General features: G+C 48.3%; 1 protein-coding gene across 1 annotated transcript in view; it reads right to left on the bottom strand.

Annotated features, from left to right (window-relative positions):
- The window catches only part of LOC146041709 (uncharacterized), a 41,539-nt gene extending 19,043 nt beyond the window's left edge, over window positions 1-22,496 (bottom strand). Inside the window, exon 1 of the mRNA XM_083161622.1 lies at window positions 22,305-22,496. Coding sequence (XP_083017748.1) covers window positions 22,305-22,337 — 33 coding nt within the window. The 5' untranslated portion in view covers window positions 22,338-22,496. The remainder of the gene's footprint in view (window positions 1-22,304) is intronic.
- Window positions 22,497-25,076: the final 2,580 nt, after the last annotated feature.

Below are 25,076 nucleotides of genomic sequence, written 5' to 3'. Positions count from 1 at the left end.
GGAGTGAGGTAATACATGTAGGAGTAATATACAACATGTAGAAGTGAGGTAACACATGTATGAGTGGTATAATACATGTAGGAGTGGGTTATCACATGTGGGAGTGGGATATCACATGTAGGAGGGAGATAAAATATGGAGTGAGATACCACATCTAGAATTAAGGTAACACATGTCGGAGTGAGGCAACACATGTAGGAGTGAGGTAACACATGTAGGAGTGAGGAAACAAATATAGGACTGAGGTAACACATGTAGGAGTGGGATACCACATGTAATAGTAAGGTAACACATGTCGGAGTGCGGTAACACGTGTAGGAGTGAGATAACACATGCAGAAGTGAGGTAACACATGTAGGAGTGAGGTAACACATGTAGGAGTGATATAACACATGAAGGAGTGAGGTAACAAATGTAGGAGTGAGATAACACATGTAGGAGTGAGATAACACATGTAGGAGTAAGATAACACATGTTTGAGTGAGATAACACATGTAGGAGTGAGATAACACATGTAATAGTAAGGTAACACATGTCGGAGTGAGGTAACACATGTAGGAGTGGGATACCACATGTAATAGTAAGATAACACATGTTTGAGTGAGATAACACATGTAGGAGTGAGATAACACATGTAAAAGTAAGGTAACACATGTAAAATAGTAAGGTAACATGTAGGAGTGAGATAACACATGTAGAAGTTATGTAACACATGCAGAAGTGAGGTAACACATGTAGGAGTGAGGTAACACATGTAGGAGTGAGGTAACACATGTAGGAGTAATATACAACATGTAGAAGTGAGGTAACACATGTATGAGTGGTATAATACATGTAGGAGAGGGTTATCACATGTGGGAGTGGGATATCACATGTAGGAGGGAGATAAAATATGGAGTGAGATACCACATCTAGAATTAAGGTAACACATGTAGGAGTGGGATATCACATCTAGAAGTGGTATATCACATTTAGGAGTGAGACAACACATGTGGGAGTGATGAAACAAATGTAGGAGTGAGGTAATACATGTAGGAGTGGGATACCACATGTAGGAGTGGGATACCACATGTAGGAGTGAGTTAACACATGCAGGAGTGAGGAAACAAATGTAGGAGTGAGATAACACATGTAGGAGTGGGATACCACATGTAATAGTAAGGTAACACATGTCGGAGTGAGGTTACACATGTAAGAGTGAGATACCACATGTAGGAGTGAGGAAACAAATGTAGGAGTGGGATACCACATGTAATAGTAAGGTAACACATGTCGGAGTCAGGTAACACATGTAGGAGTGAGATAACACATGTAGGAGTGAGATAACACATGTAGGAGTGAGATAACACATGTAGAAGTGAGGCAACACATGCAGAAGTGAGGTAACACATGTAGGAGTGAGATACAACATGTAGGAGTGGGTTATCACATGTAGGACTGAGGTAACACATGCAGGAGTGCAGTAACACTTGTATGAGTGATATACCACATTTACAAGTAAGGAAACACATGTAGGAGTGGGATATCACATGAAGGAGTGGGGTAACACATGCAGGAGTGAGGTAACACATGCAGGAGTGTGGTAACACTTGTAGGAGTGATATACCACATGTACAAGTGAGGAAACACATGTAGGATGTGTCCTCCTGGCGATCAAAGACCTTTAGCTCTACACAAAAGGAGAGAGCCTTGGTACGTGGTAAGCACAACAGCCCATAAGGGCCATGTCTGCAGCTTATCAAAAAAAACAGTGTCACACTACAAATAAGGGGAAATGTGACGTGATAAATGTGAGCAGAAAAGAGTGAAGTGAAATAAATAATAAAGATCCCAGCCAAAAGGCCCAGGGCAAGGGACGTGCTATGCAAACCTGAAGTGAAGTATAAGTGCCAAGTGCCCATGGTGTTATCCCTCACAATTGGATTTTTCCGGCACCCCCTTCGCTCAGGCAGCATAAGGTGGCGCAAACCCCTTGGGCTTCAGGCACATGTAGGACTGAGATATCACATGTAGGAGTGATATAACATATGTAGGAGTGAGGTTACACATGTAGGAGTGAGATAACACATGTAGGAGGAGTGAGATAACACATTTAGGAGTGAGGTAACACGTGTAGGAGAGAGATAGCACATGTAGGAGTGAGATAACACATGTAGGAGAGAGATAACACATGTAGGAGTGAGGTAACACATGTAGGAGGAGTGAGATAACACATTTAGGAGTGAGGTAACACATGTAGGAGAGAGATAACACATGTAGGATTGAGATAACACATGTAGGACTGAGATAACACATGTAGGACTGAGATAACTCATGTAGGAGTGAGGTAACACATGTAGGAGTGAGGTAACACATGTAGGAGTGAGGTAACACATTTAGGAGTGAGGTAACACATGTAGGAGTGAGGTAACACATGTAGGAGGAGTGAGATAACACGTAGGAGGAGTGAGATAACACATGTAGGAGTGAGGTAACACATGTAGGAGTGAAATAACACATGCAGGAGGAGTGAGATAACACATGTAGGAGGAGTGAGATAACACATGTAGGAGGAGTGAGATAACACATTTAGGAGTGAGGTAACACATGTAGGAGAGAGATAACACTTGTAGGAGTGAGGTAACACATGTAGGAGTAAGATAACACATGTAGGAGTAAGATAACACATGTAGGAGGAGTGAGATAACACATGTAGGAGGAGTGAGATAACACATGTAGGAGGAGTGAGATAACACATGTAGGAGGAGTGAGATAACACATTTAGGAGTGAGGTAACACATGTAGGAGAGAGATAACACATGTAGGAGTGAGGTAACACATGTAGGAGTAAGATAACACATGTAGGAGTAAGATAACACATGTAGGAGAGAGATAACACATGTAGGAGTGAGGTGACACATGTAGGAGTAAGATAACACATGTAGGAGAGAGATAACACATGTAGGAGTGAGGTAACACAAGTAGGAGTAAGATAACACATGTAGGAGGAGTGAGATAACACATTTAGGAGTGAGATAACACATGTAGGAGTGAGATAATACATGTAGGAGTAAGATAACACATGTAGGAGTAAGATAACACATGTAGGAGTGAGGTAACACATGTAGGAGTAATATACCACATGTGGGAGTAATATACCACATGTAGGAGAGAGATAACACATGTAGAAGTGAGGTAACACAGGTAGGAGTAAGATAACACATGTAGGAGAGAGATAACACATGTAGGAGTGAGGTAACACATGTAGGAGTAAGATAACACATGTAGGAGTGATGTAACACATGTAGGAGTGAGGTAACACATGTAGGAGTGAGATAACACATGTATGAGTGAGGTAACATATGTAGGAGTGAGGTAACACAAGTAGGAGTGAGATACCGCATTTAGGAGTGAGGTAACACATGTAGGAGTGAGATAACACATGTAGGAATGAGATAACACATTTAGGAGTGGGGTATCGCATGTAGGAGTGAGGTAACACATGTAGCAGTGAGATAACACATGTAGGAGTGAGGTAACACATGTAGGAGTGAGGTAACACATGTAGGAGTGAGGTAACAAATGTAGGAGTGAGGTAACACATGTAGGAGTGAGGTAACACATGTAGGAGAGAGATACCACATGTAGGAGTGAGATAACACATGTAGGAGTGAGGTAACACATGTAGGAGTGAGGTAACACATGTAGGAGTGAGATAACACATGCAGGAGTGAGATAACACATGCAGGAGTGAGGTAACACATGTAGGAGTGAGGTAACACATGTTGGAGTGAGGTAACACATGTAGGAGAGAGATAACACATGTAGGAGTGAGGTAACACATGTAACACATGTAGGAGTGAGGTAACACATGTAGGAGTGAGGTAACACATGTAGGAGTGAGGTAACACATGTAGGAGTGAGATAACACATGTAGGAGTGAGGTAACACATGTAGGAGTGAGATGACACATGTAGGAGTGAGATACCTCATTTAGGAGTGAGGTAACACATGTAGGAGTGAGATAACACATGTAGGAATGAGATAACACATGTACAGTAGGAGTGAGGTAACACATGTAGGAGTGAGGTAACACATGTAGGAGTGAGATACTGCATTTAGGATAATACAATATGCTTTTATATTTAGATGAGTCAATAGTCCAAGAAGACGGATTTGCCAATGGTGCGCTGGTTTAGGCTATTGTGAGACTGAAGAAACCGTGAAATGTAACGCCAGTGAAAATATGTGTATATTCCAATCTATCTATGCTTCCGGTAAGTACAATTCAGATGTAGCATTTTTATTAATGCCACATTGTCACATAAATATAATTTGTAGAAGCAGATACAAATCATGTGAATCACAGAGACATAACCTCAAACCCAATGCCGCTATCATGCCCTCCCCCCCCCCCTCCTCCTCATCACTCTAGTTATGTATCACAAATTCCCCTGTCACTGGGTTACTTACCACTCACCCAGCTCCAGATTCCGGCTCCACAGCTTATTGCCTGCTGCATCTAATGCCTGTACCATCCTCCGGGCACATTGGATGCCTGCTACAGGTCCTGGGCACCTCCACGATCACCTGTATTAGTACTGGCCAATCAGAAACCAGCTTGGTCACATGATATTGACAGCCAGTTCTAACACAGCCAGGTGTATAAAGCCAGAACATTCCTAAACTGCCAGTGCAATAAGTCACCCAGGGTGGGATGTATTAAAATACATGTACTGTACATGTACTAACATATGCACCTAGCCTAGCAATGCGGTGACGGAGGCCCCCTGTGATACCTGTGATGTGGTCAGGGGCGGATCCAGGATAAAATGACAGGGGGGGGCACCATAATAAAAGAGGGTTTAGGTGGGGGGGGGGGGGGTCGGGTGGGGGGCAGTGTTAGTGGTGCCAGTGTACATGCTAAGAGAGCGGCAGAGAGAGGGTGGGAATGGGATTAAAAATAGGCCCTGGCATTTAAAATACGCAGATCCACCATGGCAACAAAAGTGAAGGATGTAGTTGTGCGCTCCAAAGGCGCGCTCCGGAAAAGGGGGTGTGGCCACTCAACAGGGCGCGTGTCCTTGAGTGTAGTGCACAACACCATATACAACTTCTACACATTATGCAACAAAATACTAGACCCCATTATACTTGCCCCTTACACATGATGCCAAATGGAATGAGCCAAAATTCACCTAATGCCACACGGATTGAGCCAAAATTCACATAATGCCACACGGATTGAGCCAAAATTCACATAATGCCACACGGTTTGAGCCAAAATTCACATAATGCCACATGGATTGAGCCGAAATTCCCATAATGCCATACGGATTAAACCAAAATTCACAATACGATTCATAAACAGGGACATTGTTCACCAAAGGCGTGCATTAAACATTTACACCATAATGTCCATTACACGTTAAGTTACATGCCATTATGTGTTATGCCAAACACCATAATGCCTATTAAAAATTATGCTACATAAGTGCTGCTTATCTACATGCTCATTGCCAAGGGTTCCATGCTCATTGCCAGAGGTTACATGCTCGTTGCCATGTGGGATTACATGCTCATTGCCAAGGGGGAATACATGCTAGGGGTAAATGGGGGACAGCCGCCACCATTCAGAAGTGATAGGCACTGACAGTGGCAGAGCCTGGCTGTATTCAGAGCACTGCAGGTAACCAGTTATCTCATTTAATCGGCTATATCTTCAGAACCAACTGACCCATTTACATGAGACAAGTATCATAGTGAAGAACTTTTGAGTGGGCTTTGAATGATTTTGGTCCAGTGAAACTGGAACGTTTGTTTCCAGAGTAATCTGCCCTCAAAGAACATGAACAACCATGAAATTACATTTCAAAAATAAAAAAATCGGTTTACACTCAATATCTCTGGAACCGATTGACCGATATGGACAAGCCTGGTATCATATTGAAGGCAAAGCGATTTGGAATTGAATTAGATCAACCACAAACTTATGTGATGCCCGGGGGGGAACTGGCAGCCGTCGGAACTGGGTGGGGGTCGGAATTAACGGGTCCCATATTATCCTATGGGAAAAACGTTACAGCTTTGCCAAGCGATATCTCCGTTTCCTGGGGGGCTAGAGACACGGGGCTGGGCTCGTTGGAAAGCCCTGGTCCTCAGCTACAAAATGACAGGGGGCACGTGCCTGGGTGCCTCCCCCCTGAATCCGCCAATGGATGTGGAGTGCAGAGGGTCTCCATCACATCCCTGGTATCTCCCTCTTGAAGTTCTCCGGCCTGTACGGCAAGCAGCTGTTCCCTTAGTACATCCCACCACCAGTCCTCACAGGGCCTTATTCAGATCTGTGCTCAGTACAAATTTGTTTGGAAAATGGGCAAAATCGTGTACACTGCAGGTGGGGCAGATGTAACATGTATATATAAATACTCACACTGCCGAAGCAGCCGAAGCAGCACTCAGGAAGAAGAAGTCACTCGAAGCAGGCGATAGACAGCAACGTTTCGATTTTATTTCAAATCGTCATCAGGCTTAACATACACATAAAAACACTGACCTTATATCCCCATCCAAGTGAACGACGCACCGCTACGTTTCCTGCGGTACCTGTGTCAGCGTCATCAGAGTGCGGCACCCATGCACACAGTGCCATGGCAACGTATCCCAGTCGGGAACGCGTTACCATGACACCGGCGCTGCGCAGTGACGTCACCCCGTCAGATTGTACACAGAGTACCTGCCGGTCAATCGGAGCGAATCTAAAAACACAAGCCCTCAGAAATAGCATGAAGGAGGGCAATATGCGGATTCAGCACCCAAAATGCATGGTAGTCACACTATAATTTCAAAAACAAAATAACATGGTACATATATGAAATAGGCATAAGAAAACAAATAAATGGCAAACAAGACACAATGCATGGGCAGATAGACAAAGACACATCGCAGCATAGATTTAAAGAAAGGCATGTAAGCCTAGATGGTCATTAAGGCCATAAGGGTGCATCTTCAAACTTCTACAGGTGATACAGTTAAGGCATCTAAAACAACCATTGCGCCTACCAAGAAATGTAGTCTCAGAGACAGGGTCAGGGGAACTGGAAATATCCGTCCTCACAACCCAGTCCCTGATGTTTTTTCCCCTGGTATAACAGGGCATCAAGCGGGTTTTGGACAACCCCAGGTCACAATCAGTATTAACGATGGGCCAATGTCGTTTAGAAATATTCTTAATGCCAGGGCTCAGAGGACTAAAGTGGTTAACCCAGGGCATGACCTGTGCATTATCATTATTGGACACGGACTTGGGAACCAGTAAGGATGCTCTAAGGGTATTCAAAGCTTTGGTCTTGGCCCTATTGAGCAACTCCAGATCATAACCACGCAGCAAGAAGTTATCGATCATGATATCAATTTGCAAACTAGCCTCAGCAGGATCACTGCAGATCCTGCAGGCTCGAATGAACTGGGAGAATGGGAGGCCGTACTTGAGGGGTGCTGGATGAAAACTATATGCATGCAATATAGTATTGCGATCAGTATCCTTCTTAAAAAGAGAGGTGGAGATGGAGCCATTCTCCAACCTCACTGCCACATCAAGGAAGTTAACCCTTGTTGCACTGATGGTGTAAGTAAATTTAAGTAGTGAGGATGAACGATTATGCTGATCAATAAACTCCCCCAACTCGGCCTCCGATCCCGTCCAGATCATGAAAATATCGTCGATGTATCTGGTATAGAAAAATATCCTACCAGATACATTGCGATTATCGAAGAAAATGTCTTTTTCAGCCACAAACATGTACGCATTGGTGTACGATGGGGCCACATTGGACCCCATCGCACATCAGGAGCGTTGCAGAAAAAAACAACTGTCATGAATAAAGTAATTATGAGTGAGCAACATCAGCAACAAATCACATACAAAATCGTCAGAAGGACCAATATATAGAGGATTAGACAAATTGCAGGCTGTGCACTCAATCCCAGAGGGTAGTTTCTTGTGCAGTAACGATGTATCGAGCCTGTACACAGTGATACCCAATGGGATGGGTGTCCAGGCTGTACGTGACTTGATTACATCTAATCCTCTATATATTGGTCCTTCTGACGATTTTGTATGTGATTTGTTGCTGATGTTGCTCACTCATAATTACTTTATTCATGACAGTTGTTTTTTTCTGCAACGCTCCGGATGTGCGATGGGGTCCAATTTGGCCCCATCGTACGCCAATGCGTACATGTTTGTGGCTGAAAATAAATTTTCTTCGATAATCGCGATGGATCTGGTAGGATATTTTTCTATACCAGATACATCGACGATATTTTCATGATCTGGACGGGATCGGAGGCCGAGTTGGGGGAGTTCATTGATCAGCATAATCGTTCATCCTCACCCCTTAAATTTACTTACACCATCAGTGCAACAAGGGTTAACTTCCTTGATGTGGCAGTGAGGTTGGAGAATGGCTCCATCTCCACCTCTCTTTTTAAGAAGGATACTGATCGCAATACTATATTGCATGCATATAGTTTTCATCCAGCACCCCTCAAGTACGGCCTCCCATTCTCCCAGTTCATTCGAGCCTGCAGGATCTGCAGTGATCCTGCTGAGGCTAGTTTGCAAATTGATATCATGATCGATAACTTCTTGCTGCGTGGTTATGATCTGGAGTTGCTCAATAGGGCCAAGACCAAAGCTTTGAATACCCCTAGAGCATCCTTACTGGTTCCCAAGTCCGTTTCCAATAATGATAATGCACAGGTCATGCCCTGGGTTAACCACTTTAGTCCTCTGAGCCCTGGCATTAAGAATATTTCTAAACGACATTGGCCCATCGTTAATACTGATCGTGACCTGGGGTTGTCCAAAACCCGCTTGATGCCCTGTTATACCAGGGGAAAAAACATCAGGGACTGGGTTGTGAGGACGGATATTTCCAGTTCCCCTGACCCTGTCTCTGAGACTACATTTCTTGGTAGGCGAAATGGTTGTTTTAGATGCCTTAACTGTATCACTTGTAGAAGTTTGAAGATGGGAGACAGTTTTTTCTACCCCTTTAGTGGTAAAATGTATAAAATCTGATATAGGGTCACTTGTACAACCAAATACATTGTTTACCTTATCTCCTGTCCATGCGGCCTCCATTATGTGGGCAAAACCCAGTGTACACTGAGAGAAAGGATGGCCAATCATAGAATGGCCATCCGAGCTGCATTAGCCTCGGGTACTAGTGACCAGCCTGTAGCAAGGCATTTTGCACAGGCTGGCCACAGTATGGCTTATCTTCAGTACATCATTATCGATCACATACCTCCACGTTTACTTGGAGGCAATCGCCCTTTAGCTTTGTTACAATGTGAATCTCATTGGATTCACCGTCTTAGGACAATGCACCCTTATGGCCTTAATGACCATCTAGGCTTACATGCCTTTCTTTAAATCTATGCTGCGATGTGTCTTTGTCTATCTGCCCATGCATTGTGTCTTGTCTGCCATTTATTTGTTTTCTTATGCCTATTTGATATATGTATCATGTTATTTTGTATTTGAAATTATAGTGTGACTACCATGCATTTTGGGTGCTGAATCCGCATATTGCCCTCCTTCATGCTATTTCTGAGGGCTTGTGTTTTTAGATTCGCTCCGTACAATTGACCGGCAGGTACTCTGTGTACAATCTGACGGGGTGACGTCACTGCGCAGCGCCGGTGTCATGGTAACGCGTTCCCGGCTGGGATACGTTGCCATGGCGCTGTGTGCGTGGGTGCCGCACTCTGATGACGCTGACACAGGTACCGCGGGAAACGTAGCGGTGCGTCGTTCACTTGGATGGGGATATAAGGTCAGTGTTTTTATGTGTATGTTAAGCCTGATGACGATTTGAAATAAAATCGAAACGTTGCTGTCTATCGCCTGCTTCGAGTGACTTCTTCTTCCTGAGTGCTGCTGCGGCTGCTTCGGCAGCGTGAGTATTTATATTTGACTGGCAACAGTCTACAGCTGGCACCGGACACAGTTTGCCTGTTTATTGGGGATGTGCTTAGCCTACAGTGACTTTGTATATATATATATATATATATATATATATATATATATATATATATATATATATATATATATATATACTAGGTTATTCATCGTGCCCTACGGGCGCTCTTCACCTCTTCACACCGTCGTAAGGGGCTGCGCCCCCTTAATTTGTGAATGTTTGTATTGTGAGAAATATGGTTAGAATTGTATGAAGGATGCCTGTATTGCAACGTGAGTTATAGGTGAAATGTGTTAAATAGAGAGTATATGATTTGGAAGGGGTGTGTATTGTTTTGTTTAATTAAAAAGTGGTTACAGAGTGAGATGTACATTGGTAGTGTGGAGGGTACAGTGACATTTGTGGGTGTGGGTGTGTGTGTGTGGGGGGGAGGGTGCGTGTTGTTTAGGTGTGTGTGCAATAGTATAGTAGGGTGTTTTTGAGTCAGCGGCTCCCCACTGGCGGAGGTCACGACACAGGAAAACAGGAGGCTGGGTAGTGATAGGGGTGTGTGGGCATAAGGGGGACTAAAGAGGAGGGTGGGGGACACTGTGCAGCATCCGCCAGTGGGTGAGGGTCCAGCATGGCAGCACAGGAGTACAGGACAGTGGCCCTGAGTCAGTGTCTCCTACTACTGGGTGGGAGTTAGGGTGCATGAGAGCAGGAGGCTGGGCTATGAGGCATGATAGGGGTATGTGGGCAACACAGCGTCAGCGACTCCCCAGTGGTGTAAGTTACGGTTCAGGAGAGCAGGAAGCTGGGTAGTGATAGAGGTGTGTGGGCATATGGGGGACTAAAGAGGAGGGTGGGGGACACTGTGCAGCTTCTGCCAGTGGGTGAGGGTCCAGCGTGGCAGCACAGAAGTACAGGACGGTGCCCCTGAGTCAGTGTCTCCTCCTACTGGGTGGGAGTTAGGGTGCATGAGAGCAGGAGGCTGGGTGGTAAATCATGATAGGGGAATGTGGGCAACACAGGGTGAGCAGGTCCCCACTGGCGGAAGTTACGGGGCAGGAGAACAGGAGACAGGGCAGTGATAGAGGTGTGTGGGCATGAGGGGTAGTAAAGGTTTTTGGCTGTTGCAGAGTAGGGATGGGCATTGGTGCAGACGCCATCGATGGTTGGCATTGATGGCGATTTTGCACCCTGCCATCGATAGTAGTAACATATTACTTGGATAACCATCGATTGTTGAAGCTATCGATGGTCATCCATTATATCTGACTGAATAGGCCGTGGGTCAATCAGAACTCGGTGGCGGGACTTCCGGATGTGGGGGGGCGGAGCTATGCTCCCTGTCCCGGCACTTTAAAAAATTTTGAAACTTGATCGGTTCTCCTTTGCCATCGATGTAGGGAAACCATCTGGTCCTCCCACATCGATGGCAAAAGTATTCAACATCGGCCATAAACCATCCATGATTTAAAATCATTGATGGTCGATGGGCATCCCTAGAACTGGAGGAGGGTGGGGGTCAGTATGCAGCTCCCGGCAGTGGGTGAGCGTCTCCTCCCAATGGGAGGAAGTGAGGGTGCATGAGAGCAGGAGGCTGTATAATAGTGGTATGTGGGCAAGACATTGTTAAAAGTTGTTGCACTTTTGCAGAGGACCGTGGGGACACTTCTGCCAGTGGGGGAACCTGCAGCGTGGCAGCCAGGGCCAGATTTCCCACCTAGGGACGGCACCTGCTTGTGGCAGTATAGGATCCCCCATTGTCACGGGGGTATGTGAAATGCGGGAGCAGGGGTCCGCTGGGGGGGGGTGTGGAATTGCCAGAAGGGGGTCAGGGGGGTCTGCAAATTGCGGGAGGGGTGTGGGGTGCGGGGATCCACAATTAGCGGGAGGGGGTCTGCAAATCACGGGAAGGGGCACGGTCAGGCTTGAATCACGGGAAGGGGGGTCCGAAAATTGCGGGAGGGGGTTGTGGGGGTCAGTGAATAGCGGGAGGGGGGGTCGTGGGTATCCGTGAATCACGGGAGGGGTGCCGTGAATCAAGGGAGGGGGGGCGCAGGGGGGTGTGCGGGGGTCCGCGAATCGTGGGGGGGTATGAATCACATGAGGGGGGGGTGCGGGGGTGCCGTGAATCACGGGAGGGGGGTCGTGAATCGCGGTAGGGAGGGTGCGGGGGTTCCGTGAATTACGGGAGAAGGTCTGCAAATCGCAGGAGGGGGCGCGGGGGGCCGCGAATCGCGGGAGGGGGATGTGAATCACGGGGGGTCACTGGATGTGCCGTGGGGGTCCGTGAATTGTGGTAGGGGGTCCACAAATCGCGGGAGGGGGTCTGCAAATCGCGGGAGGGGGGCCGCGTGGGTTGCCGTGAATCACGGGAGGGGGGCGCAAGGGGGGGCATGGGGGTCCGCGAATCGCGGGGGGGCATGAATCGCGGGAGGGGGTGTGGGGGTTGGCGTGAATTGCGGGAGGGGGCCTGCATTTTGCAGGAGGGGGCGCGGGTGACCGGGACTCACGGGAGGTGAGTGTGAATCACGGGGGGCACGGGAGGTGCCTTGGGGGTCCGCGAATCGCGGGAGGGGGTCCGCACATTGCGGGGGGTCTAAAATCATGGAGGGGGGGTCGTTGGTGGCGCAAATTGCAGGAGGGGGGTGCCATGAATTGCAGGAGGGGGTCCGCAAATTGCGGGAGGGGGGCGCGGTGAATCGCGGGAGGGGGGACGCAGGGTGCCGTGAGTCGTGGGGGGCCCACAAATTGAGGGAGGGGGGTTCGCGGGGGGGGGGGGGGGGGGCAGATCGCGGGAGGGTGCGGGGGTCCGCAAATCGCGGGAGGGGGGCCGCGAATCACAGTAGGGGGGACGCGGGTGTGCCGTGAATTGCAGGGGACTGCAAATCGCGGGAGGAGGGGGTGTCTGCGAATCACGGGAGGGGGTGAGGGTCCGCGAATCGCGGGAGGGGGCGGCGAATTGCGGGAGGGGGGGGGCGCGGGGGTGCCGCGAATCACAGGAGGGGGGTTGCAGTGGGTGCCTCGAATCGCGGGAGGGGGGGTCACGGGGGTACCCGCGAATCACGTGAGGGGGGGTCCGGGGGGGGGGTGGGTGGGTGCTGGCAGAGGGGGGAGGGGGCTCTGCGGGCAGACCTGCCGCTCACCTGTTGTCTGTGGAGTAATGGTGGATGGTGGGTGTGTACTGTAGCCCTGGCTGGGCGGGGGTGGTGATGTCAAGGGGGTGGGGTGTGTGGAACACTGGTCTTTTCCTTAGGGGGGGCGGGTTTGTGTATCCCGCTGGGCGGGAACGTTATTTACACAGGGGATGAGTGACAGATCTGGCTAAATAAGATATATATCTGCATTCAGATACTGGAGACTGACCATTTCTAATCTGGTGCACTTTCAAACGTCACATAGTTTTTTTACAAAAACTCTTCTACATATGAGATGTTATCCATAACGCTGCTACGCCTATAAAGGTTAATTAATAAAAATGTGTTTTATTGTATCTATTAACCCCTTGAGTGTATTGCCCGGAAATTCTCCGGGCTCAGCTGCGCTGCCGCAGCGGGCTGTCCCGGAAAATTTCTGGGCATACCACTAATATAGAGTAGGTGTGCGCCAGTGGTGTCCAGGTGTGCACCACTGGCGCAGCACCTCTGGAGCACCCACACACACACACACACACACACACACACACACACACACACACACAAATGCCCCAGTGTTCTCCCCCCCCCGGCACCTTTCCTCCGGTGATCGATGCACCGTAAGGTCCCCTGTCCTGCCTGCCAGTCAGCCCGTCACTGAGTCATGACGTTGGGTATCGGAGCAGCTCGGGGGGACTCGGGAGCGCTCAGGCACCCGAGTCCTTCCGAGCCGCGAACATCCCCCAGCCTGCCGCCGACGTCACTGCTCAATGTGACAGGTGGCTGAGGGGTGAGATCCACAGCAGGGAAGCTCCGGCATACTAACCCCGGAGCGGAGGGGAGGGGGGCGGCGGCTTCCAGCTGTCTGTGGTGTGTTTCGCTGGGGCAGGATAAACCTGCCCTAGTAGGTTTGTCCTGCCCCAGCAAAACCCACCACCCAAGGGGCTAAGAAACAATTATCTACATTTTTATGGTGGTGGTAGCGCACTTTACAACTTCTACTATCTCTATTTCACGTTACCCTCCACTAATAGGGAGGATCTGTAAAGTGCAGCTGCTTTAGCGCAAACAACAGTCTACCCTTTTTTTATATATATATATAAATCGCTATCTTTTTATGGTGAAGTGGAATGTGAACTTTTAAAATAAAGTGTTTTGTTTTTTTACATTTGGTGTCAAAAAATCAGGAATTTTATTGGGGACCAATGAGTAAAATTAAGTAATATTTCCGTTATTTATTTATTTTCAGCATTTTTATTAATTCAATTATTATTATTATTATTATTATTATTATTATTATTATTATTATTATTATTATTATTATTATTATTATTACAGAATATGTACAGAAGCTCTCTACACTGGCCTGGTTAGTGGTAACGGTACTCTAACCAGGGAGGTGCGGTGATGTCAATGGCTGGGGAGGCAGTGACCACACAGGATTTGATGCTGAGTTTTGTCTATAACAATGATTAGAATTATACAAAAATGACATGAATAATGCAAACATGAAATAGATTATCATTATCCTCTTGACATTGTTCTATTTAGTTTTATAGTCAAACTCTGTATACTGGAGTATGACAGGAGAGGCTCTGCCTCCCTTACCTACCCTGACCGCAGGTCGCTGACTGCGTGTGTGAGTGCCGCACAACCTCCTGCTGCAGAGAATCCTGACAGGAGCTGGTTACATACATTCATCCTCTTTCCCCTTCCTCTAACCCTCCCCTGTTAGTGCCTAACCCTCACCCCTGCAGCTGTGCCCCAACTCTCCCCCTTTGGTGCCTTATCGTAACCCTCCCATTCCCTCCCACAGCCTAACCCTAGACACCCCCCATCCCTACACTTCCCCCTATGTCTATACCTAACAACCTTTCATCCCAGCCTAACACTACAACAACCCTCGGGGGCCGGACGTCAGGATTACGAAGTCGTCATCTCCAGTGATATCAGGATTCCAGGACCATTGTTGTGGCCACCGGCCGGGATTTCAGCGCTGGCATTTCAATCGCCACTACTGCATCCCAATCTAACCTCTGCCAGCCAGTATTGTCAGTCCTTGCTCAGATGCCCCTTTGATTTTTTGGTACTCTTTACTTATCACGGCGCCCATCGCGGGCATTGAATGTACTAAAAAATCGGGTGCGACGCGACCGACGCGATGCCCGCGATTTCCCATAGGGAACAATGTTAAAAGTCTCAATTGACCCGATTTTCCTGTTCAATGCCTCAATTGACCCGATTTTTCCATAGGAAACAATGTTAAATGGCCCACAGAGGCCAAATAGGCACCCTGAAGTGTGAAATGGCCCCCACAATTAACGCCACCCCACGATCAACGTGAACTCGAAGCGTGGCGAGCGCAGCGAGCCCGCGAGGGGCGGCGGTACGCGTCCTACGACCTTTTCATCCCCCCCACTATCCACGTCGGCGTGGAGTTGAGAATAGAATAGTGTGGCGAGCGCAGCGAGCCACCGAGCCCAAAGCGTGGGGGTATGAAAAGGTCGTAGGACGCGTACCGCCGCCCCTCGCGAGCTCGCTGCACTCGCCACGCTTCGGGTTGACGTTGATCGTGGGGTGGCGTTAACAATTGTGGGGGCCATTTCACACTTCAGGGTGGCTATTTGGCCTCTGTGGGCCATTTAACATTATTTCCTATGGAAAAATCGGGTCAATTGAGGCATTGAACATGAAAATCGGGTCAATTGAGATATTTAATATTGTTCCCTATGGGAAATCGCGGGCATCGCGTCGGTCGCGTCGCACCCGATTTTTTGTGCATTCAATGCCCGCGATGCCCGCGATTTTTTAACCTGCGATGCCCACGATCCAAATCGTGGGCGCCGTGCTAGGTAAAGAGTACCGATTTTATTTTTAAAACATTCGGCCAAAATAAATGTTGTTATTACTACAAGAAGAATCTAAAGCTAGTTTCACATCGCATAAACGGCATTGACCCGGTAATTTGAAACGTTTTTAAAAAATGGGCAGACAGCCTTAACCCCTTTCACACCACATAGCTTAAACGGTATATTACCCGTTTAAGTGCGGTCTGAAAGGGGTATTACCATTTCAATGCCGTTTTTTATCATCACTTTTTTAAACGTGTAGGATCCTGCTTTTAACACGTTTCAAAATACTTGTATTCTGTAACCGGTAAATTGACAATGCAGCTTTCACACTGCAGCTGTCCCGGTTTCAAAACGTAAAAAAAAACACCAATATACCATGTTAAATCTGCAATGTGAAGCTACTGTAGTTTTATATACTTTGGTTGTTGTTGTACCTTTGGGCTCCATTCAGACCTGTTCTCACGGGCGCAAATTGACACGGCGGCCAGTTATCAATGAACTTCGCATGCATATGGACCGCAATGTGCAAAGCCCTGCTGCGAACAAGTCTTGTACATTTTTCTGTCCTCCGGCCGTTCTCCTGCGATGACCGGTACCCAGTGTTAAAATCATTTGATGGTGAGCCTGTTATAATGGAGTTTGGATGTTCAGCCATAAACATCAATCGCACAGCGAGCACATTAATTTGCATGGCGGGATATCACTGGAATGGGGCGGCAGCTTGACTAATCTCTATAGCCGTGCAAACAGGTCTGAATCACGCCCTTCATCCTGAAAAGTAAAGTTGAATTATTTTTATCTATCTATCTATCTATCTATCTATCTATCTATCTATCCATCTATATAATTTTGCTTCTTGAAAAGTACAGATGGAGCCCTCTTCAACTAGCCATCTCTGGATAGCCATGGCTCACCAAGGCCTACTGTTCTCAGCTGCAACACAATACATAGAACAATACAGTAGGGGATTAGCATAGGATTAAGTCCGACAGCTCTGGCTCACAATCCTATTAAAGGGCTAGATAAGGGTGGCTCTATCTGTATCACTTTGTTCTCATTTCATCTACAGATGGGGCCGGGCTCTGCTTTGCTGGCGTATCGCCAGAACGTCACAGCTGGCGATCCGCCAGCAGCCCAGCTCGCCATTTGACTGAGACGTGCGCGCGTCTCAGTTTCCGTCGGCGGGGCGATGGAAACCCTGTCCGTCTCTGCTTCAGGGAGACGGACAGGGATAGGGGGGGGGGGGTGCGGGGAGGCAGCGGGGACCCCGGGTGACCGCCGACAAGCCGGCGGTGACCCGGGGGAAGCGTTGGAAGCGTCGTCGGAAGGGGACGCGTGCGCCTCTCGTGCGCACGCATCTCCTTCTCGCTGTACAGATGGCAGCTGCCAGGGAATGGCGGCTGGCGTCGCCATCCCCTGCAAAGATTAGACATGCCCCATCTGTACGTTAGTTAGGATAACGTAATTCTTGTTGCGTTGTTTCCCAAGTTGTGATTTTATACTGCTTTTTTTGTATCTTCACAGCTCCCTTACTACAAGTTTCATCTATTCGAGGTTGTGCCACTAAGAATGCCTGCTATAATGACACGCAGTGGGTGGTAGTAGGTGCCAAGAGCATACTTGTGTCAACTTTTTGTACCAGCGAAAATTTTGTCCCCAAGGCAACAGAACTTGACAACGGAAGTGTTGGTTTGCGTAGTAGACATTTTTTTCCTTTTAGTGTTGCAATTGCTGTAGCTAAAATTGTGTATTTTTGAACTAAAGAAGGGCAGTTTGTGGGCATACCGATCTGTCTATCTAAAAGTGTTACATTTTCTAAAGATTCTAATACCTGTATATGAAAAAGTTAATGGCATTTTTTTTATGAAAATCGACATACACAGCGGGGAAAAATATTATATCATAACTATAGAGAAAGTATTGTAAATAGGCAATTGCTGTAGCTAAAATTGTGTATTTTTGAAATAAAGAAGAGCAGGTTATGGGCAAACTGTACCAATCTGTCTATCTAAAAGTTTTGCTGGGAGAAGGTGTCAGCAGCAGGGTGCAGAAACCCCCCATGCCATGCCGGCCAGCGGTAAGATGCTCTTTTTTTATGGTGCAGCACCCGGAGTAGTGGCAACTTGGAATCAATCCCCGGGGAAGTGATACTGTAGTTGTCACAGTATGCCCAGGCTGGGGAGAAGGGGGTATGGATATATGTATGAATGGACACAGTGTATGGCTGTGTATTGTACTGTATATATGTACTGTACAGTATGTATGTATGTATGTATGTATGTTTGTTTAGCAGTGTATGTATTGAGATGTGTCCACGTCCATCTTGGTTTTACTGCACCATGTATGGCACAATATGGCACACCTTGGACTCTGCAAAAGTCACGCTTTGTGATTTTTCTAAAAATTTGCTTCTCTAATCTATTACTTTATACAAGTTCTACTGCTTCAGAAATTGGTACTCTTCTGGTACTCTTGGCATCGCGGACGTCGGGGGTAAAAAATCGCGGGCATCGCGGCCATCGCAGGCACATAAAAAACGGGTGCGACGCGATGCCCGCGATTTTCCCATAGGGATCAATGTTAAAAGTTTGATAGGACGCGATTTTACTGTTAAATGCCTCAATGCCCGCGATTTGGCCATAGGAAACAATGTTAAATGGGCCACAGAGCCCTAATAGTACCCTTGAACTCTAAAATGCCCCCCACAATTGTTAACGCCACCCCACGATCAACGTCAAACCGAAGCATGGCGAGCGCAGCGAGCCCGCGAGGGGCGGCGGTACGCGTCCTCCGACCTTTTCATACCCCCACTATCCACGTCGGCGTGGAGTTGAGAATAGAATAGTGTGGCGAGCGCAGCGAGCCACCGAGCCCGAAGCGTGGCGAGCGCAGCGAGCCCCGCGAGGGGACGCGGATACCTGTGATGCCCGCGAAGGGACGCGTTTACCTATGAAGGTATCCGTGTCCCCTCGCGGGGCTCACTGCGCTCGCCACGCTTCGGGCTCGGTGGCTCGCAGCGGGCATTGAGCCATTGAACACTAAAATCGCGTCCAATCTCACTTTTAACATTGATCCCTATGGGAAATCGCGGGCATCGCATCGCACCCGTTTTTTAGTGCATACGATGGTCGCGATGGGCGCCGTTCTAGGTAAAGAGTACCCAGAAATGTTTTAGACTCTATCTACTTGCTACATTTGGAAAAACAGCTAAGCCGTGTTTTACATGTTGTGACAAATTGAGAAAAAAAGCCAAGATGTATGTGGACGTGTATGAGAGACGCATTGTATTCAAGGCTGTTTTAATGCATGGAAAAAGGGGGGGGTTGAGACCGCGTTTGCTAAAATATTCCTAACGGGACGATTATCTGGAGGCATTAGGGCAATTTCACACTGTCCGGTTTTCACCGGAGGCCAAAAAGCCAGACAAAGTTTGTCCGCTTTTTAGCCGGATTGCAGGATCATTCACATGCTCCGGTTTGGAGATCCTGTATCCCCACCCCTCTCATCAGATGGGGACAGGTCAAAACAGTCTGACTGGCATGTCCAGTCTGACGTGCTGTACGCCCTTCCCCTCTTGTCACATGGGGGCGGGCTTCATTATCCGGGAATTACCGTGGTGTGTGAAGGCGCCCATTGCCTTCCACACCACACTGAACGGCCAGGAAGGGACGGCCACAGCACGGCAGCCGGACACTGCAGTGGTAAGATCCGGCTGCTACCCGGCGGCCGTGCCGTGACCGTCCCGTGTGAATGGACACAGACCTGTCCATTACACACTGCAGGGACGGCTTGGCTTTTAAGCCGTGCGGGAATTCGCCGTCCGGCAGGAGCCGGACAATGTGAAATTGCCCTTATAGGAACGGACACAGGACATTACACGGCCGAACTGTGGGTGACTATACTTGCTCTCTCTGTTACATTGTGGTACCTACAATTTTTAAACAGATATATGTTTTATCTCAGAATATTTTAAGATTTATTTGTGTTCATAATAAATGTTTTAAATACACATTTACACCTGTTGCATGTTTTTAGCGAGCGCGGTCTCAACCCCCCCCTTTTTCCATTGTATTATTCTTTTTGGGTCAGACTTCCCAAGTTTAGAGACCACTTTCAGGCCACTTTGGTGACCTATTTCTTTTCTGTTTTAATTCATGGGCTTGATGGGAAGTTGCCCAAGGGCCCCATAACCCTAGGGGCCCAATGCCCAAATGTTGGAGTGGTGTGCTCTGCATCTGTCTCCTTACACAGGCATCAGCCTCCAGGTTGTGTCCCTTTGCGCTCCCTGTCCCCCGTGTGTAGGCGGTCCCTGCATGCCCAGAGTGTTAGTTAGCGCATCCAGTAAGAAGCTGTCAGTGGGCCTTCAGGGAGCTGTACCACGCACCCTTAACTCAGAGGAGAGTGTCCAACAGTCTGCGCCACAGTAAGGAGACTGAGCCCGATGCTGTGTCTGTTACTAGGGGGAGTGAGTTACAGCGCGCCCAGTGACACTGTGTCCAACAGTGTGCCTTTACATATAGCTGAGCAGCATGTCCTGAAGCCCCAGCAGCTAACCCCGCCAGAGAGTTCTGAGCTGTCAATCACTACCGGAGGGAGAGTACCCTGCACACAGCGCCACAGCACTAGCCCCGCTATTCAGCTGTCAGAGACCCACTTCTCCCGGCTTCAAGTTCTGCCACAGAGACCAAATACTCCAGCTGCAGGATAACGATAAGTACCTGCACCATACACCTGTGTACACCTGCCTGTTATATATATATGTGCAATTCTGCAAGTTAACCCTTTGATGACTGTTAACTCGGTGCATACCACAGATAAACCACATCCCTGGTTCTTCCAAAATGTGTGTTGTCTACAAACACCACAAGCACCACTATATACTCCATGGTTGCACACCTGATCCCCTCCATGAGGGAGAAAATGCTCTGTTCCTGGACTTCCCTGGTACTGTATGTTTGCCATTGTGAGGATACGGGTTCCCCAATCATCCAGACAGGGGCTGGCTGGCAAATTTTAGCCTGGGGGGCAAGACCAGAGCACTGGCCCATAAGTAACAGCACATTGTTAAATGCAGGTTTTTCATTTAAAAAATATGTATTAATAAAAGAAAAGATTAGGCCTGGAGTTGATTATATCAACTCCAGACATCACAAGCTGCTCTCCTGCATAAATAAAGAACAGGATACCACAGGCTACTCCCTTGCGTAAAGATCAGGACACCACAGGCTGCTCCCTTGCGTAAAGATCAGGACACCACAGGCTGCTCCCTTGCGTAAAGATCAGGACACCACAGGCTGCTCCCATGCATAAACAGGACACCACAAGCTGCTCCATTGTGTAAAGAACATTACACCATGGACTGCTCCCTTGCGTAAAGAACAGGACACCATAGGCTGCTCCCTTGCGTATAGAACAGGACACCACAGGCTGCTCCCTTGCGTAAAGAACAGGACACCACAGGCTGCTCCCTTGCATAAAGAACAGAACAACACAGGCTGCTCCCTTGCGTAAAGAACAGGACACCACAGGCTGCTCCCTTGCGTAAAGAACAGGACACCACAGGCTGCTCCCTTGCATAAAGAACAGAACAACACAGGCTGCTCCCTTGCGTAAAGAACAGGACACCACAGGCTGCTCCCTTGCGTAAAGTACAAGACACCACAGGCTGCTCCCTTGCGTAAAGAACAGGACACCACAGGCTGCTCCCTTGCGTAAAGAACAGGACACCACAGGCTGCTCCCTTGCGTAAAGAACAGGACACCACAGGCTGCTCCCTTGCCTAAAGAGCAGGACACCACAGACTGCTCCCCCTGTATAATAATAATAATGCCATGACACCACAGGCTGCTCCCCCCCTAAACTTGTAGATTTGCACCTGATTGAATATGTCCATATCCTGTCAGAAGCTGCTCACCATCAAATTATTTTTACACTGGACACCAGCCACAGCAACAGCCAGATGATTTATTCGGCAGCTGCGATGACTTACTCGATGACTGCTATAAATAAAGGCACATCCGGGCTGCTTCTGTTGCCACATATCCTCTGAGGCACACCCAGCATTTTTCTCACATGCCCAGTCTGACATACCCACTAAACTGTCGGTTACCCCCCTAGATGTCTACTTTTTGTCAGTCATCTTGCGATCGGCCAGCAAAGGGAAAATGTAGCAGTCTTTGTTTGCTAGGCCTGGTCACTCATATGCATTGCGACTCTTGCACATTCGCCATCTACCAATAATGGCCCGATGCCGATGGCAGCTGTATGATTATGTCTGAATCAGGTCCATTGTGTAATGTGTAGGCAGTTTAATATTTAAAATTTTACATTGAAAAAACAAACAAAAAACAGTAGCTTACTGTAGGTTGCAGCTGCTTGGGGTACAGCTGCATACACCCCTTGCCTCTAAAGGACCCTTCTTTCCAGGGCTGCAGCAGCTGTATAAATCTTGTGGCTACTGTGGGAGGGAAGGAAGGGGATGTGAGCCGCACAATCACAAAGGCTGCAAGCTTGTCTGCACCCAGCAATCAGCTAGCCAGTGACCATTTTGTCAGCGTCTCCCCCAGCTCAGCCCGATAAGCTCCGTCCCCTCCACAGAGCTCAGTGAAGCCCCGCCCCCTTCACGGAGCCCAGCTAAGCCCCGCCCCCCTCACAAAGCCCTCCTAACAAGCTTGCACACAGCAGTGAGCTGAGCACCAGCGGCCGGCCGCATCCTGACACTGATAGCCAGGGAGGCAGACAGAAGATCCTTCCCGGCTGTCAGGCATGCGCAGCACAAGCGGCCCTAGTGCCGCATATATGTACTGCCCGGGGGGGCATATGGCACCCTGCCCCCCGGCCCAGCCCGCCACTGCATCCAGACACCGAGCAGATGAATCCAAAATAAAGGTTTATTTTCCACAGCGCACACAGATAGATAATAAACAGGAACAAGAGGCAAATGTAGCATAGAAACGATATCCAGTTAGCAGTCCAAACAGACAGTCCTTGTAGCGTCCCAGTTCCAAACCAATTCCACAGAGCAAAACTATCGCTTATCCACACAGCAGTGATAGCAGATTAGTCCTCCGAATTCCACAGGGATCCCCACCGCAACCCAATCATGTATTTCACACAGCCGTGATAGTGCAGGAAACCTGTATAAAGTCCACACAGCACCGGACACTCCACACAGGAGTATAGTTGGGTCCACCCAGGGCAGATGATGCGTTCCACAGGATACCTAGGCAGAGTATTACCTCTTAGCCCAGGATAATGACTAACATACTGAGCTGACCTGCGCAATCTATTTTAAAACCTCCCAAATTCCCAAGATGCTTGACCCATCAGTGGGGTTGCCCAGTTTCCTGATTGGTGGGTTCAAGCATCAGGTCTACCCCTCCTTCCTCCCTCAGGTGTCAATATCCTGCTGCTCACCTGCCGTGTCAGGCTCCGCAATGTCTGTTAGAGTTCAGGAAGGCACAAAGAAGGGCAAATAGAATGAACAAGGTCCTGATCATCGCCTGTGGAGATTGCCCTTCAGCTGTCACTTTCCTGATGACCCCCTGCTGTGTCAGGCTCCACTATAGGGCCCATTTAACAAACCATATTTGCGGTTAAATCCCCGAAAACACCCGTTTTCGGGGTTTAGCCGCAAATATTAATTATCCCCTAAATGTATCCAAGGTGGACCGCAGCAGGAATCTCCGATCTTTTTATGGGAGATGTGAAGCTGCCGATGTATCAAGATCACCATTCTGGGATGGCGATAGCCCATTGTAGCCTATGGCTGCAGGATCGCACTGCCGAGCGGGGCAGTGCGGTCAGAAGGGTCAGCGGGGGTCAGCGAATAACCATACAAGCGCTGACCCCCCCAGCTTCTGGGTCAGATCTTCGCAGGGACGGGCTCCTTTCAGAGCCCTGTCATTGCGCCCTTACATTGATACATCCCGGCGGTATTGCAAGATACCGCAATGCGATGTGCGGCGATGTCACCACGCCGGCATCGCTCTTTAATAATAAATGCGCCCCTATGACTGTTAGAGTTCAGGAAGGCACAAGGGAGGGTAAATAGAAGGAACAATAACAGGGTAATTGGATCATCCCCTGTAGAGATTGCCTTTTGGTGTGATTATATACCAGGGGTGGGGAACCTTTTTTGTGCCAAGGGCCGTTTGTATGGGGAAAAAATACTTCGGGGGCCATATGTAAAAATGTCTGTTACAAATCGTCCTGCTGCAGCCATCCCAGCGGCTGTCACTGAATAGGACTGACAGTCTCCAGTTGCTGTTGATTAAGAGGAATCTTGCGAGAATACTGACCTCTCGCGAGAATTCCCCTTTACTTGACTCCCGGCAAAGCCGTCTGGTGGGTGAGAGGGCCACTCAGATGGCTACGGGGGCCGCATACGGCCCCAGGGCCTGAGGTTCCCCACCCCTGTTATATACAGTAGTTTCTGTGATCCTGGGAACCCTCCTGTGTGACCATATTAGGATAACACCATATGATGTACAGGGTGACACTACAGTTGGAGTCCTGGTAATGTACACACACACACACACACACACACACATGGGGGATAGAGACATAAGCATGATGGACATAGGGTACAGACGGACTTAAAAGTACATTAATCACTACACATAATAAAATACCATAATTACAGTTTTACTCCACGTCTGATATCCTGACATTCCTTCCCCTATTTTTTAGTCCCTGTACCCAGGTGTTCAGGAACCATTAACAACCTGGAGCCGTGGGATGCAGAGCAGTGAATCTTGGGTATGGATGTACTGTACCACCTGAGTCCCACAGTGTGACATCATACCAAACCCATCTTGTAAGAGGCGGCTGGTTTAGAGAACCAGCAAGGGCAATATTACAATATTACAACAGGGGATTTAGCAATTCCCCTACATCAGATATTGGGTATCCCCACTCTGCAAATTGTAAACTTTTACATTGGGCACACCTATTGGGTGTACTAATACCTTTGCCTCTGGCACAATGGGGCAGGGAGTACTCTCCCCCCTCCCCCCTCTTGCACAAGGAACAGCTGCCACACGGCAGGCCAATGTCGGGGCCCTGGCCCTGGCACTTCCACCACTCTGTCCAGTCCTTCCTCCCTCAAACCCAAACTAGGGGGATGGCAA

Source organism: Crinia signifera, chromosome 19 (assembly GCF_055691185.1).
Source record: "Crinia signifera chromosome 19, ASM5569118v1, whole genome shotgun sequence".
Taxonomy (NCBI): domain Eukaryota; kingdom Metazoa; phylum Chordata; class Amphibia; order Anura; family Myobatrachidae; genus Crinia; species Crinia signifera.
This window is presented reverse-complemented; position numbering and strand designations above follow the sequence as displayed.